Source organism: Dendroctonus ponderosae, unplaced genomic scaffold (genome assembly GCF_020466585.1).
Source record: "Dendroctonus ponderosae isolate FM_Combo_2020 unplaced genomic scaffold, Dpon_F_20191213v2 Dpon_F_20191213_1, whole genome shotgun sequence".
Classification (NCBI taxonomy): domain Eukaryota; kingdom Metazoa; phylum Arthropoda; class Insecta; order Coleoptera; family Curculionidae; genus Dendroctonus; species Dendroctonus ponderosae.
In genome coordinates this window covers 23,785,316-23,801,027 of record NW_026017110.1, presented here as the reverse complement: position 1 = coordinate 23,801,027, position 15,712 = coordinate 23,785,316, and the positions used below count along the sequence as shown (strand labels likewise).

Below are 15,712 nucleotides of genomic sequence, written 5' to 3'. Positions count from 1 at the left end.
ATTTCAGATCGGATACCGACAATCTTAGCTCAGTATATCATACATTAATTAAATGAAATAAACATAAAATATTAACTAACACCCGGTATATTGAAGAATTTTGAAACCAAAAATAATATCCTCAGAATGCAAAGAAAAATAGCCGAAAGTAAAGAAATCAATATAAACAGTATTTTATTCGTTTTGTGTCCGATAATGGACAAAATGAATACTCCAAATGCATGCCAAGGCTTAAAACAGCGACAACGCTACACACGTAAGTAAAAATATTTAAGTATCTGAACAAATAATTCTAGTCTCTTCCCAAATTTGATTGTCCTGACTAATTACCTGTTAGGCCTAATTAATTTTAGGATGTTTTAAAGTATTGCAATTGTGATGTATTTTAATGTGTGATATGATGAGGCTGTTGACGAACTGTGGTTGTCTTTTAAATTAATGAAAATTTTTTTTTAACTATCTGTTATTTTAGAAAAACTGATGATGGTGGAAAAATACACTGAGACGTATTTTGATTAATAAATAGAGACAATAAATGACTGAAACCCAGGAATAAATTTGATTTGGCATAAAAATAATTCAAATGCATTTGCAAAGTCGCATATAAAAGACAAATCCATACTGTAGATGCTTATTTCGTAGGTAGTTGGATCTGAGGTAGCTGAAGTTTGCCAGCTACTTAATCTAGATCGCAGGACAGCGCACGTAGCTGAAAGCATCTAACTATTCGCCGGTTCCGAAAGGGGTAACTAACGTGCACTTATATGAAATTCCTTCGGGCCATTGGCACAATTTATTACCGGCCAAAGGCAATTACGCGGCTTCGGGACCGTATTAGCTTTCAGGCGCTAACCCTTTCATAAAGCGTTTAATTGCCCGTAAGATAAATAGTACACTGCGTGCTATAACTTTGCTGTGACGAATCGAAATTTCCTGCTATGCACTTTATTAAAGGTGCAGATGCATGAGTAGACGTTAGTGGAAGGGCACTATTTTGCCAAGCGATTTTCTATTATTTTTTCCAGTGGAAATCGATCCAGAAAACCTATTCAATTCATGATTAAGGTTCCCAATCAAGAGCGCAGGTTTTAAAAAAATGACTGGAATAAGCTTAAAAACCTCAACATAGAAATAAAGCTTGCAGAAAAAATTAATACAAGTTGAGAAATAATGTCGAATAAGATTGAATAAATTTGGAGGTTTCCGTCGTAAGAAGCTCATCAAACGTAGGTCAATCATCTCGTAAGATGATGTGAAGTAGAGCAAGAACGAAGAAATTGCGCTCTCTGAAAGGAGCAAAAATGTAATTATTCGACAGGCGAAGAAAAATTGAGAATAACTATGAAAGGAATGGATACCAAAGTAGAAGTGTCACCAAATGATGAAGGAATCCAAGGAGAAAATGTTATGAGAACTAAAACAGGGCTAAATGAGTTCCAACGCCCATAAAAAATCGATTTTATCGAGTTTACTCGCAAAAAAATACAGTTTTTAAAATTGGTATTTTAGACCAGAAAGAAAAAATGCAAAACTAATTAAAAAATGTGTTTCCTTGATATATACATTTTTATTGAGGAGTGATAAATATATCCAATTGCTTCAAAATAGACGAGAAGCTTAACACATGGTGATCGCTAATATTCGGTGAAAGGTGACGCAAAAAGAGAAAAAACCATGATTTCTTATTAGTGCACTAATAAACACAAACGGACATCAATAGTGATCAATATATCATTAATACATATAACCCATAACGTTAGTGCCTAATTTTTCAAGATTCTTAATTGTGAATAAGTGATCTGTGATTTCGTCAAATTTTTTTCAAGCTGGTTAGTAAATTTCCACAAAATTTCGCAATTTTCTACTGCTATTTACTTTTGTACCTGTTTGACCCGAAATTTGTTAAAAATTGCTTAACTCACCTTCACAAAATCCATTCTTTTGAGCAATGAATAAAATTGGCAAATTCTCGATTCTTGAAAAACATTGGACAACAAAAAAATGGACATAAACAAGCTTAGAAACGGCAAACATGATCATCAATCGTAGATCATTCATCTCGTAAGATGGTGTGCAGAAGAGGAAGAACGTAGACATTGCACTGTCTAAAAGGAGGAAAAATAGAATTATTGGACCAGTGAAAATAAAATATAAGCGACGATGATCGGTACAGACAGCTAGATCTCACCAAACGGCAAAGGAATCTAACGAGAAAAGGTTACGTAATAATTAGCAAGAGAATTAAAAAAGAGAGAGGACAGTTTAAAGGTGCATAAAAACTCTAAAGGGATTACCCACATCTACAGGAAAATCAGTTTTAAAATTAGTATTGTAGATCAAAAATAATAGTAGATAAGTTCTATATTGTTGAGGCAGATTCAGTTTTTCACAAACTGTTTGTTGGGTATTTCGCCCCAAAAATGTTTATCTTTAAAAAGACTTAATTTCCTCACGTCTTCATCAAGAAATCTTGATTAATTTTTGATAAATAATTCGTTCTTATTGTGAAATAAGAGCACTGTTTATCAATCAGTAATAAAAGACGTGTGGAAATCTCTCTCTTTTTAAAGACAAAAATTTGGAGGCAAAATACCCAACAAACAGTTTGTGAAAAACAGAACAGTGGAGGGAATTAGAAAAGGTGTTGGCTTGTCCACGGAGATTATATGTATTGAAAAGTGGCAATAAAAGGCATAAAACAAGCGAAGCAAGAAAACGACTTGCATGGAAACTTAACAAGAATATCTTGGACGGAAAACTTGGCGAATACAAATGTATTGATAAGATAAGGAATAAATAAATGAAGAATGTATAAATATATCGAATTACTCCAAATTGGGAAGGTTAATGTAAACTGTTCTGTGATTTCTTCAAATGCTAATAAACTTCGTTAGAAACTTTGCACAAAATTTCCCAAATATATATAAGTGGTATTTTCCTACCGTTTTTAAACTGGTATCAGCTAAATGGAAAGTTGTTAAGAATTGCTTTGCTCACTTTCAAACAGTCTGTTTTTGAGTGATGGACCGATACAAACAATTCTTTTTTTTGAAACTGCCGACTTTTTTTGACGTTTACACTGTTCTGGTGGGAGTAGGAATTTAATCTTGACGCGCTTCAGATTCAAAAATTTATTCATCATTCAGATCTAGTTTTTTGCAAATATCGACATTTTTGGCAATTTTTTTTCAGTAAATTTATGTTCATAAACAGTTGAAAAATGAAATAAGCAAAAATTCAACATAATTTGGGCTTTGCAAAAAACATTTCGAAGCCTTTTCCGAATATATCCGAACAACATTCTGGTTCTGTTTGTTAGATTCATCACATCCAATTTCGTCTAACAATCTTTAATACAAAGTTTACTAGCAAATGACGAAAATGTTTATCATCAGCTCAATATAGGCAAAATAGTTTAATTGAAAAGTAAATTTTCCTCATCAGCGAATCGAAACCGAGCATTGCGTTCGCGTCACCTTGTTATTTCACGAGAATTACCGTGTTCGTATCTTATTTTCCAATTTTCCCTTCTTCGCAGTCTCAAGTCTTTATTGGAAATTCCGATTCCGCCGTCAGACAGTTAATTTGAAAGCCGAATGAGTATATAAAATCGGCTCCTCTCCCTAAATGCCCCAAATAGCTTTTACGCCAGCTTAATTCGTTTAATAATCGTTCCGGCACGCAACTCGAATTCTCATATTATTATCTTTTATTGATTGGTTGCCTGCTTGTCTGCTGGTTGTGGTGCGGCTTGGTGACTATCTACGCCGTTTCCTGGCACTAAAAACATCTTTCATTTCAACCCTGCATTTGAAAATGTTAATGTTTGCATAGCATGCCCATGTGAATTAATTAATCTAATCTTGATGGTTTGAGCTGCTTGGAGTCAATTCAAAATAGACCAAAAGAAAGTTAAAAGGAATGACATATAAGGATAGCACAACAACAGCACAACACAACAAGTGAACAATTCAATAGAGATCAATACAATCAACAAGACTTAAATACTTCCAACATCCCAGCAAGGAAGGGCAAGTTTGGTTCTGTTATTGCGAGCAGAACGTAGTAGTATTATTTCCGTAGTCATTTATACGGAATAAACATTTGTTACCATTCGCATCTCTGCCATACTTTTCCCAACTTATGCTGTCGAGATGGTTAATTGGCGTTTTTTGGATAAAATCGATTTAGACAATGCTGATTTTGGTATTTTTGAGACTTGCAGAAGATGTGGATGAAACTAGTGAATAGTTTAGCTGTCGCTAGATGACCAGGTATCTAAAGGGCGTGTTTAGAAAGTAAATTTAATGCAGGTTTTTTCAATAAACTTGTTTGATTTGAGCTCTCTCCCTGAGGAAATACTTGATCGCCAAACGAGCGCAAATAAATGGGTTTCATTTTCGAAAACGTTTGAACTCAGAAACTTTTGAGGCTCAACAATGCTCTATAATATTTTTGGTATTTTATATTCACAAAATATATGCAATCAATATTTTCTTTTTGTTTCAGGCCAACTAGATAATTCCAAAGATTTCTCAGTGCAAGATGGTTTAGGTAACTTTAGTAAAAAGAAGAAAAAGAAGCGGCGTCATAGGTAACTATCTGAGCTATCTAAATCTTCAGAATATCTGAATCATTGGTTAAGTATTATTTGCTATTGAATCGAAAGAACAATTGAAATGGTGAAAGGATTGCAACTCGTACAATTTTCAAAAAAGGATTTAATACCTTCTAATATGCCAACTACAAATGATTTTGTCTATACATACTTACAAAAGAAAAATGGAAAGTTAAGGAAATTACACATAAATCCAGTTGAACTTAAACTAAAGGAGTCACAGAAAAAAATTAATACAAAGACTAAAAATTGAGCAGTATCGACTAATAACGCAAAGCCGTCAAAATGTAAAATTCGGTTAGTGAAAGTCTCAGCTCAGAGATCCAGTGGTTTGGCTGGTATTCTCAAAAAAAGTTAACTTAGGGAAACATGTTTTTCACATTTTACTAGGTTCTGCGTGTCTTAACCGCTTAGGTATTTATTCTAGATACATTTTTGTATTTCATCATGGTGAATATTGAAGTATAAAATGATCGGTCAGATACACTCGGAGTAGCTCAAAATGAATGAGATTTTGTAAATTTCGACTATGTAAAAACGTGTTTGAAAAGTGTCTTGAATTGGAAGCAAAGTAGATAAATAAACATATTAACGGAAAATACGTTAGACTGTCCACTAAGAAGCTTAATTGGTGTTTAAAAACTTCATTTCACGGGTTTTTAAGCAAACGAAATCACGAATCCACAGTTAATTTTTGATTAGTACAAATCTCCAGCTGCAAAAAACTATTTTCCAATGATTTATTGTATTGTTGAATTTCAGTATTCGATATTTGGTAAAATCGCTTCGCAATAGAGTAGCATATTTGATTTATTCGAAGTTCGAGGACGAAAATCGATTCTGTATGGGTTTCGATGAAAGAGCCGGCCAATGAATATTTCAATCAGCCTAATTTCAAATTCCAGACGTTTATCAATTTTCTACAATTCCACGCGAATTTAACATCTTGCCGTCGATAGATCGCATTGCTGATTCTACCGAATGAAATGTTTGAATCGCGTTTTCATTTACAATGTTACCTATCAGATTTTAAAGGTGTTTTTTAATTAAGATTACATACAATTTTGTTTGAAATCACTTTTTTCAATAGCTTCCAAACGTAAGTTTGGATCTGCCTTGCTGATTATCAAATCCAAGAGCTTTGCTTTGATCAGTTCTTGTGGTTTCGCTTCAATAAAAAATACTCTTATAATATAAGTATACATTGATTCTAATATATTAGAATCAATGTAGCAAAGTATAAATGATGTGACGCGAAACGTCCAGATATTAATTTTCTTGATAAGAAGCTTGATTTTATATCACGAAATTAAGCTGAGGTTTCAAAACTTGGAAATTTGGAAGCGCTCTTTTAACGTAAATTTCTCAACATTCAGAATTAAATAAATTATTTTACAGAAAACGAATTCAAACTTTGTTGTCGATTCAGGCAAACCTTAAAGTCGAAAAATATCCGGAATCTCAAATATTCGGAAAACGACAAAAAAACATTAAAGAATAATTAATTTTTCTCAACTTTATTTCGGTTTCGTACACTTAAATCAGTTTCGTTGATAGTTGAAATTAAAAAATAATAATAAGGTAGGGTGTCACATCATGTATATTTCTCCAACTAATCAATACCAGTTTGACTACCCTTGGTGGGTGTGTGGCAGGACGATTTTCACCAGCTATCAGCTGGAGGAACTGGAGAAGGCGTTCAAAGATGCCCACTATCCAGATGTCTATGCCAGGGAGATGCTGAGCCTCAAGACCGACCTACCCGAAGATAGAATACAAGTAAGTGACTCAAATTACGTTTTTATAGGCGGTTTTTTCTCTTTGGAGGCCACTGACACATTCAGCACATATTTAATAAATAACATGGTGCATAATTTGATAAATAATCAGTTCCACTGTTACTCATGGAAGCGTCCAGTGGACATATGTTCTAGCAACGAATGGCAATGGCAGCTTTTCTACTGTCGTTCGTTTCTCTCCTTTCGGAGTCTTGAATTATATTAGCCATGGTAGGCGTTGCGTTCGCCATCCAATCACAACCATACATTTACCCAGTCCCTTGCACTATTATAATACAGTGGCGTTCCTCATTTAATTTACTTCAATAGCTCGTTATCGATTGTTGAAGGATCCGGCATTACATACGTATAATTTTAATTTAGTAACCAAAAAGTTTGTAAGTGGATTGTTTTAAATGTGTTTTTATTATTTCAAAGTGAGAATTGCATTTTAATGATTATTAACACTGATGTTTTCAAAAGTTGACTATTTCAATCTGTAACAGTGCATTAATTTTTGCCTAATATCAAACACTTTTTAGAGCATTAGTACGTACTTTTTTACTAAGTTCTCCAAATGTTTCTTTCTTCAAAAAAACCTTGTCGTGTTCTTGTATAATTGTTTGTTGTTTCATTAAAACTTTTTCTAATTTAATTTTAATGTTTTTCTAATCAATGTTTTAATGAGTTTTTCATTATATTTCGTCTAAGCAGCAACAAGAAATTACAACTCCCGATACGATTCATAATTTTAAAAACAAAACCCAACATCATATAATAATAATAATACTTTTGTAAAAGCCGCAGTAAAAAATGGACTTTTTAATTATTTACTTAGCAAGTCAAAACTACAACTTATACGTTTTTTCTTCGAGTTATTTCTGGAAAAATGATTTCCAGATCATGCATTATGTAGGAATTAGTTTCTGCAAAAAAAATATTTTTACGTTGATTATCAAAAACTTAAACTCATCCCAAAATTGCACTAGAAATTTGAAACAAGAATAAGGCAACACTTGCCATCGCAAATAAATCGTTTCATTTTTTATTTATTAACTGGCTTTATTTATTCCTTTTCTGAACTTATATCAATTAAGCGTCTATTTTATAAGCAGCTGCGATGCAAATTGTACCGCTTAAAAGGAAGTTTTGCTAAGTGTTAAGTGTTTCGTATTTGATAAGGAAAATTTACTTTCAAGAAATGTACAGGGTACAGGGTTGAACGTTGGCCACCCCGTTTTTGCATCTAATTTGAAATTTAGAAAAAAACGTTAAATAGAAAAGTTGTAGATAGTAGCGTCTAGTTTATTTTAAGATAACACTAATGGATACAGGGTGTCTCAAATTCAAGTGGCGGACCAAACTTTAATTTTTTAAAATGGAATGCTGCACTTTTTATTGCATATTCGAACTACACGCATAGGCTATTCTTTATAATAATTCTAGGCCTATTCGATATAAATCTTGTATATTGATCTTCAACTGTTTTTTATTTAATAAGCAGAATAATAAAAGTAATAACAGTACAGACAACAATATCAATAATAATAATAACATTTTACATAAAATGAACCATTTTGATTCAGGAGCACAAACATTTCTACATATTTGTGTGTGAAAAAAGAAAATTTGCAATTCTTTTACAGGAATACACAATTTCCATATAAATACATATCTAATCAATATTGGAAAACACTATTATTTTTAAAAACCTAAGCATTTTATTCATTAAACCAAGGTATTCTAGCTCATATTTCATACCCATAGTTCAGTTATATACATATTTCTCAATTTTAAGAATGGTTTATTTTTGGAAAAAAGTAAAATATTTTGCGGACAGTATTTAAAGGTTTCCTTTGAGTTGAAAAGTAACATGCTACTGGCAAGACTAGAAAGTCAGTCGTTTTCGATGGTTTCAACATTTTTCTGTAATATTGGATCTTTTAAAAGCTGCTATTCACATTTTCCGTCTTGATGTTTTCTATAGTTCGTTCATATGTGGATAATAAACAGACTGTCTCTTCTTGTAACAACGCGAAAAAAGCTCAGAATTTGATCACGATTTTTACCTACGCCTTTCATAATTCACTGCAAGACACATTGCTGTCATTTTCTCAAATGAAAAGATGGAAATTAAAATCACACTATTTGGCTTTAAGCAAAGGCTAATAAAACTCGTCACTGCAAAAATAAACCCAAAACACTTTAGAAAAAGCTCCTAAAATCGTTTAGAAGCCACTAGAATAAACTTTGGGTTGTAAAATTATTTATTGTTCCACAGGGCGTTAAAAGCTTGAAGTAACTAAGTAATACGTAATTATTATTCTCGATTTTTGAACTAATAGTCCTTATACTAAAGTCGAGATATGGAGGAAAATAAGAAAACACGTTTTTTACTTCAAGTAAATCGCATTTGCTCTGGAAATTCTACGTTATAGCTGCACGGTGAATATAATTCATTCTTAAAAGCTTAGATAATTTCCAGAACACTTTCTTACTTTTAAGTTTTGTTGCTGCACTTATCTGTCGTTTTACTATAAGTTTTCTGTAACACCTGCTTTGTCCGCACCGTAAATAACGTAGTCATGATCAACTAACTCATACAAAAGCCAAGAAGGTTTTCCAATTGAATAAAGAATTCAACTTTTATTGAATGAAATACAAATGGCTCTGCACCAAATCGATTAGATGGGTAAAAGTGACCAAGTAAGTCAAGATTGCACCCTATAGATTATTTCAACCAGTTGTAGTTAGTAGCATAACTAAGAATGAATACTGTCATAAGAGCGTTAATTTCAAAGTTGACGTGTAGAGAAAAAAGTGATAAAAATAAAACTTTTCACTTCTTGAATCTCCTGTGTATCCTGATTTTGGATCGCCTTGTGTGTTTGGCTATTCCCAATGTTCATTTTGTTATGTTTTTTTGCTGAAGCATTTTCCAACGAGCCTAAACAGGATATGAAGGATTGATTGAATTTGTAATATTTATCAGGAACCCTCTTGAAAATGTCGAATCGCCTTATACAACTGCTTAAACCACCTACACCTAAGCTTAGCACATATCCCACAGCCATCGCTATTCAATCAAAACACAATAGTCCGTATAATTACGATGTTGCAGTTCCTCTGGGTATTTACTCTTTGGGCTAAAATAAACACTTCACTCTGTATAATTGACTCGGAATTAGCGGTTGGCATGATAATCTGTGGGCCTGTGTTAGTTTAGAATGTTTTTGTTACATCCCTGCACAATCGGCTCGAATGGTTGATTTAAACTAGTCGATAATTGTATGATTGATTTTTGATGCTTTCTAGTAGGTACATTACGATGAAGTTAATTTAAATATCCATTTGTAGTGCTGTTTTCTCTTGTGGTTGTTCTAAAGCGTCAAAAACTACCAACATTTTGAGAGAAAACTTTACTCTTTAGTCTTTAGTCTTCTCTTAAAATTTATCCCAGTCTAGATTGTGTACAGGAATGGTTTTAAAAAATGAAAATAAACATTGCAAATAAATTTCGGGAAACATCCAGCAATATTCGGCAAACGAACTATCGAATGTAGAAAATCAATAACAAGATTGATGAGCATAAAGGCCAGTCATGATTTGAGAACAAAGCGAAATAAAAGTGGAAACAGTATATTTTACGGTAATGGCGAAATTAATCATTAGAGAACAAACTTGGCCACAAAGCAGGCTCATTAAAATAGAGGCAACTCAGTTCGGGTTACTAATAGTCATTAGTACGAACATCACAAGCGTAGATAGATATTAATGGAAAGAGGAAATATTTCCTAAAATATGGAGCATCCCTGTAAGTTAAAGTAAATTGTTTTCTGAACAATTGTTCGTGCATGTGGAACTTAGTGGAGGTCGCTTTAATGTTCTCATCAGTCATGTACAACAACAAACAACAAAATTGGTATTGGAAAAAGTCACTGGACATTATTTTTTTTAGGATCGCAACCTTACAGAAACCTAAATAAAAATTTGCAATACAATTGAAGCATTTTTTAATCGCAAAAAAGCGAATGCCATCGGTTTAGTAGACGATTTAAAAAACTGCATGCGAAGTGCAAACCACATAAGTAAAGTTGACTAGTACAATAACCTACCGACTCAGGCTACTGCTGAATTATTATTTAATTCTATGGGGCTCTATGCGCTCCTTTGTACACCCGCGCAACACTCCGCTGCCCCCTTGTCTTGCTAAATCACATGCATGATTTAACTGTAAATTTTGCTGCATTTAGTCCAGCGCGCCAATCCTGTTATCGAGTACTAGATTAGTATCGGAATGGAACTTTTAAGCCACTTTTTATATATTTTGTGAATAGTGTTAAACTGATTGTATTTTTACATTAAACAAATAGAGGAAAAGGAAGGTAATCTGCTATATATAATTTCTTAAAGCATTGGGTTCGCTTCTTGTGGTAAAAAATAGAAAAATGTAATCAATTTTTTTTGGTTAAACTAACATAATCAGTTATTACTAATTTCATGTTAATGGCACGTCTAAAAAACATTTGCGTTATGATGCGGGTTGAAAGACTGAAAAGTAGATAGGGAAGAGCGAAAAATGTAAATTTAATATTGAGGAGATTGGAAGATTAATTCACTAACTGTAGTTCAAGTTCTAGGAAACTAGAGAATTGGCTCACAATTAATTGCATCCTGGCGCAACTTACCAATAGCAACATTTTTTTAAAATTTCCTCTATTGCCGGCTGTATTTTTTTTTCTGTTAGCAAGTGGAAAATAATCTGTTCGGTTCGCTTCTACACGTGTATTGGGGGGTTTTCGTGCCCAAAACAACGGATGAAATTGCTCCGCTGACGTAATCCTTGAAAGTGGGTGTGAATTCGAGAGTAAACTCGGGCTTGTTTGGGGTTTTAAAAGCCCCTTTCGTAGGGTGCCCGGGCTAGTCATTAGGGCATTACTTCGAAATTAATTTACAACAGTTACAGCAGTTTGCCGGGTAATGAATAGAATACGAGCCCCGTCCGGGATTTACGTCTCTTTCGGGGGCGAAAACGCTTCTAAATGTTTAAAATTTGTTTGCATTCAGTAATTGCCTGTTAGTCTATTAGGCGCTAATGTTTGTTGTGCAAATGGTAAAACCGGTTTGTGTTTTTAGGATCTACTTTTTCTTCTAAATTCTCGCTGTAGGAAATTGCAATTTAAAAAACAAATCAGTTAAAGCTGGCTAAAAGATAATGGAAAATCATGAGTCCAAAAGTTTCTTGTAGGAAATTGCTATATTTCTAATCAGGCGGTTTGCAAATCTTAAATAAGTTTTTCCAGTTTCCAACCAGTCCATAGAATGTTTTGCAAACTTGCGGTTTTTTGTAAGATTGTATGCTGTTGGAGTAAAAATCGCTAAGTCTTGACTGTATGTTAAAAGATAGAGTGTAAAGAGGATTAACCTTCTTATTCTTCAGAAAAAACTCGATTGAAAATATTACAAACTATCAATTCTTCATGAGCTTACCAAAAATATAAAGCATTTGCTTAGAGTGACATAATTTCGTTCCTGGCCTGTTTCAGGTAATTGGAATGAAGGTTTTTGAACTGAAAGGTCGAGAAAATTCTTGAAAACTTCAAAATATTGAAGATCGGTTTGCTAAACTTTCTGAGTTGATGAACTATTTGCACGTTTATCTCTTGCTCATTGTAACTCTTATGGCTCCTACTTTTTTCACAATTATTTAATACCCTTTTTATCACCTGGTTTTGAAAATATTTTAAAACACATAAAAAAATTGATTAGTTTATTCGTTTCCAGTCTGATATTTATTTGTTAATCTGTTAGTTGGCTCAGAACTGTTTTTGTTCTAAAAACCACAACAGACTGAAATCCAATAATTTCGAATCTTCGATGTTTGCAGAAGCCTTTAGAATAAACTGTCGCATTATTAGAACACTTTTTTATTTCTTGTCAGAAACATACATTCAAATATATTTCTGATGCGAGCACTTTCCTGAATTACTTGTAAAGATCCGTTTTCCACACATGTGGTACTTATGGAATTATTGAACAGAGCCTTGTCTAACAAAAATGAGTTTAATACGAGATTTTGTCGGTTTTTTCAATGGCTTCTTTGGGTCCTCAATTAGTCTTCTAGCTAGTTACAACGCTAATCTGATGATGGTTTATAAGTGAGCCAAACGAAATCGTGAAAATACATCAAAATAAAATCCATCAACAGGAACCAGGAAACCAATTTTTAAACGTATTTATCCGCTATCGCTCATTGAATTTGATTTTGGAGCCAATTAGAGTTGGTTTATTTATTTTAAACGTGAATCTCACTATCATAATAACTAAAATTTGGGACGTAATTTGCCGTGAATTGGCCGTCTGCTACAACTTAAACCGGCTATTGCCAATAAGAACTACACGTATCTTTGCACAGTCATCGTTTTTCCACCACCTTCTATGAACTAATTATTTTGATAGGACCGCACACCAAACTCTCCGGCCGCCTTGTCAAAAGCTGAAAGAAATTATACGGCCAGACCCCATTATAATACAGTACTAATCAGCTAAAAATTACCCCTTAACTAACAAAACCAACTCGTCACATGCCTAGTTAGCTGTGGACGGGCGGGCTCGAAAAACAGCCGAATCATCATTCTCTCCGATCTTCACATGTTTCGTTTCATTGTTGTCAATAATTTCAAAGCCTGCCTTACTCGATGTTGAAGGGTTTTTTTCCAACGGTATTCAGATGTCCGTCAGTTGCCACTAGATCACATTTTCAAAAAAAAAATAACATCGCTGTCTGTTGGGTCTTTTAGCCAATAATTATGGTACAATGGGTGGCTTTAATTGGATGAAAACGATGCAACATTTCACTTTCTTATCGGCTGATCGAAATCAATTACATCACACGAGTTGAGTGTGAAACTGAACGGATTTATTGGGCAGAATGTTGAATGGTTTGGTTCCATTTACTATTTAAGTTGATCCACTTATTTTCATCTTGTTTTAATGTGAGCCAGATATGATCGAAACTCGATCTGAAGAAGCATATGGGGACACGTTCGGGTGTGAAATTTCTGGAATTAATTGTAATAGATGTTCCTCATATTCCCTTCTATTGCAGCTAAAATGATGAAATATGGCAGCCAGACTTTTTTCGGACTCGCGAGATTTCATTCAACAACTTAGACAAGTTTTTAAATTTGGGGGTTGAAATTGTAAATTGTATGTCGAAAAAATGTCTAAAGTTTACCTTATTTCACAATTTGAATGGATATTTCTCCTAAACGGTGCATCCTAATCACTGGAGACATGAGACTTTTTACTCCAAAACCCTATGGAGATTTTCGATTTTGATACGAAAAAGTCAATGGTAAAAAATGCATAATTCAATTTATCAATTAAACCCCCAAAAGTGAACCGCATGTTTAAAATCCCTAAATTTACCTGATAATTTCGACCCAACTGCAATGAGCCCAACTATTGTTGTAGGAGACACTTTTTTAAGTAATGCTATTATGCAATAGACATTCTATGTTCTAAATCGTCTACATTTTATTTGATTTGATTTGATGCCCCTATTTAGAGCCTGAACACCTTCAAGTAGTATTAAAAAACCTAACACCTTTAGGGTTGTAATGCCTGTTTGGTGATCTGTAAAAGTGATCTTTTTCTGAAAAAATACGAGTCGCTTCTCCTAATTTATCAACGAAATCAATTAGGGTCCAGATTGCTACAAATGCTGTCCCCACGCACTATAGTAAGTCTGAGCGAGTTCCGGCCACAAAATAATTCCATCAAATCCGATCCGATACTCGATGAATGGAATGAACTGCTAATCTTTCAGGAATTGGTCCAGATTGTACGACCGTGGACACAATCGTCCATATAATTTGATTTTCGTTTGCAATCAGACTAAGTGCTTCGAGACGCAAGATATGGGATATTTGCTGGTGAACCGGACAAGTTGCAACTTAATCTTTCGGTACTTATTATGTGGGGAGGAAAGATATTTGCGGACATCTGGATGAAAGGGTTGGAATCGGTATTAATATATAAATTTTGCGTATTAAAGCCAAGCATCTACAATAGAATTTTTCGCCGCCAAAGCTATGAAAACGACTAAATCTCCATTAATTCGCCACAAAGTAATTGGACGTCGTCCGTTGGACTAGAACGGTTCATTAGACGTCGTGATGGTGCAAAGGGCCGAATTTGACGCACGAAAACGCACGTGCGAGTCACGCGGCCCCTTTTGTTCAACGCGTTTTCCGTTATGAATATAATTTCGGAATAATGTACAATTTTCTAATAGCGCACTTTGAAGACGAGGGATCAGCAGATATTAGTTTGTTAAATCCATATTTATTTAATTAGCGAACGAATTTATTCGATCATAATGAAACTGATGCCATCGAGGGGTTGGCCAATGATAAATGATTCGAATAATTGAGCCTCCATGCTGCACGTAAGAGCATCTGACTAGCGGAAAGTGTCGATATTCGAATAAAAATATTGGGACGAAACACTTCATTCACATCAATAGCAATGAAAAGTACAACATTTGCAAGTTCTGGTAAAATGGCAAGGAAATACAAAAGTTTCTTGCACCGGCCAACATAAATATTTTGCGATTAGCAAGTTGGAATATATTTTTCCCTTTTCGTTTAAAAACTAGAATGTTCGCAAAGATGTAGCCCCCCCCCCCCTACTTGTACTGGCTTTATGTCGACTAACGAAAATTTAATTGAGAACAAAAAATTGAATTTCTACTGCATGACCCCCCCCCTGACTTGAAAGGAAAGGATCAGGATCTGTTAAATGTAAAATATACAAATTACAACTTTCTGCGTTAAAACTACTCGAATTTTCTAACTAATTCTGTTATGACAATCGAGTCTTCAATTCTCTATTCAACGATGCCAAAACGAATTATGTGACTCAAATGATTCTTGAGAAACTTCGAAAAAAGCAGCGTCATGTTTGAGTCGATTTTGCAACTCAAAACAAAGGCAAAAATCTAAAACTTCTTGAAATCAAAACTTTTTTTTAAACTGCCAACATTTCCTTGCCGATGATTCACTTTCTAAAAAGGCCATTCAGTTAGCTCTGGAATGATGCAAAAATTAGCGTTGTTGCTCATTTTGCGTACACGAAAAAAACAAAAATGGGACCGAAAACATAAAATTTTGGTATAATCTGGCACCTAAATGTTTAAAATTTTTCAATTACACCAAAAACCGTTCCAAAACTTGATTTTATTTCGAGTATAGAAGAAACAACTCAAAATTTACCTGAAGAACAACAGGAAGAATTTCGTATAAGATCAAAA

At 33.8% G+C, this 15,712-nt stretch overlaps 1 protein-coding gene and 1 long non-coding RNA gene across 4 annotated transcripts in view; one reads left to right on the top strand and one right to left on the bottom strand.

Annotated features, from left to right (window-relative positions):
- Positions 1–3,085, bottom strand: part of LOC125505795 — a 19,356-nt gene extending 16,271 nt beyond the window's left edge. The window contains exons 1-2 of the long non-coding RNA XR_007282418.1: positions 2,943–3,085; positions 1,923–2,105 (exon numbers count right to left, since the gene is read on the bottom strand). This is a non-coding gene — a long non-coding RNA (uncharacterized LOC125505795). The remainder of the gene's footprint in view (positions 1–1,922; positions 2,106–2,942) is intronic.
- Positions 1–15,712, top strand: part of LOC109536018 (visual system homeobox 2) — a 115,687-nt gene that overhangs the window by 76,486 nt on the left and 23,489 nt on the right. For all 3 annotated transcript variants that reach the window (XM_048670324.1, XM_048670323.1, XM_048670322.1), the window contains exons 5-6: positions 4,510–4,594; positions 6,274–6,397. In XM_048670324.1, the coding sequence (XP_048526281.1) occupies positions 4,510–4,594; positions 6,274–6,397 (209 nt within the window). The remainder of the gene's footprint in view (positions 1–4,509; positions 4,595–6,273; positions 6,398–15,712) is intronic.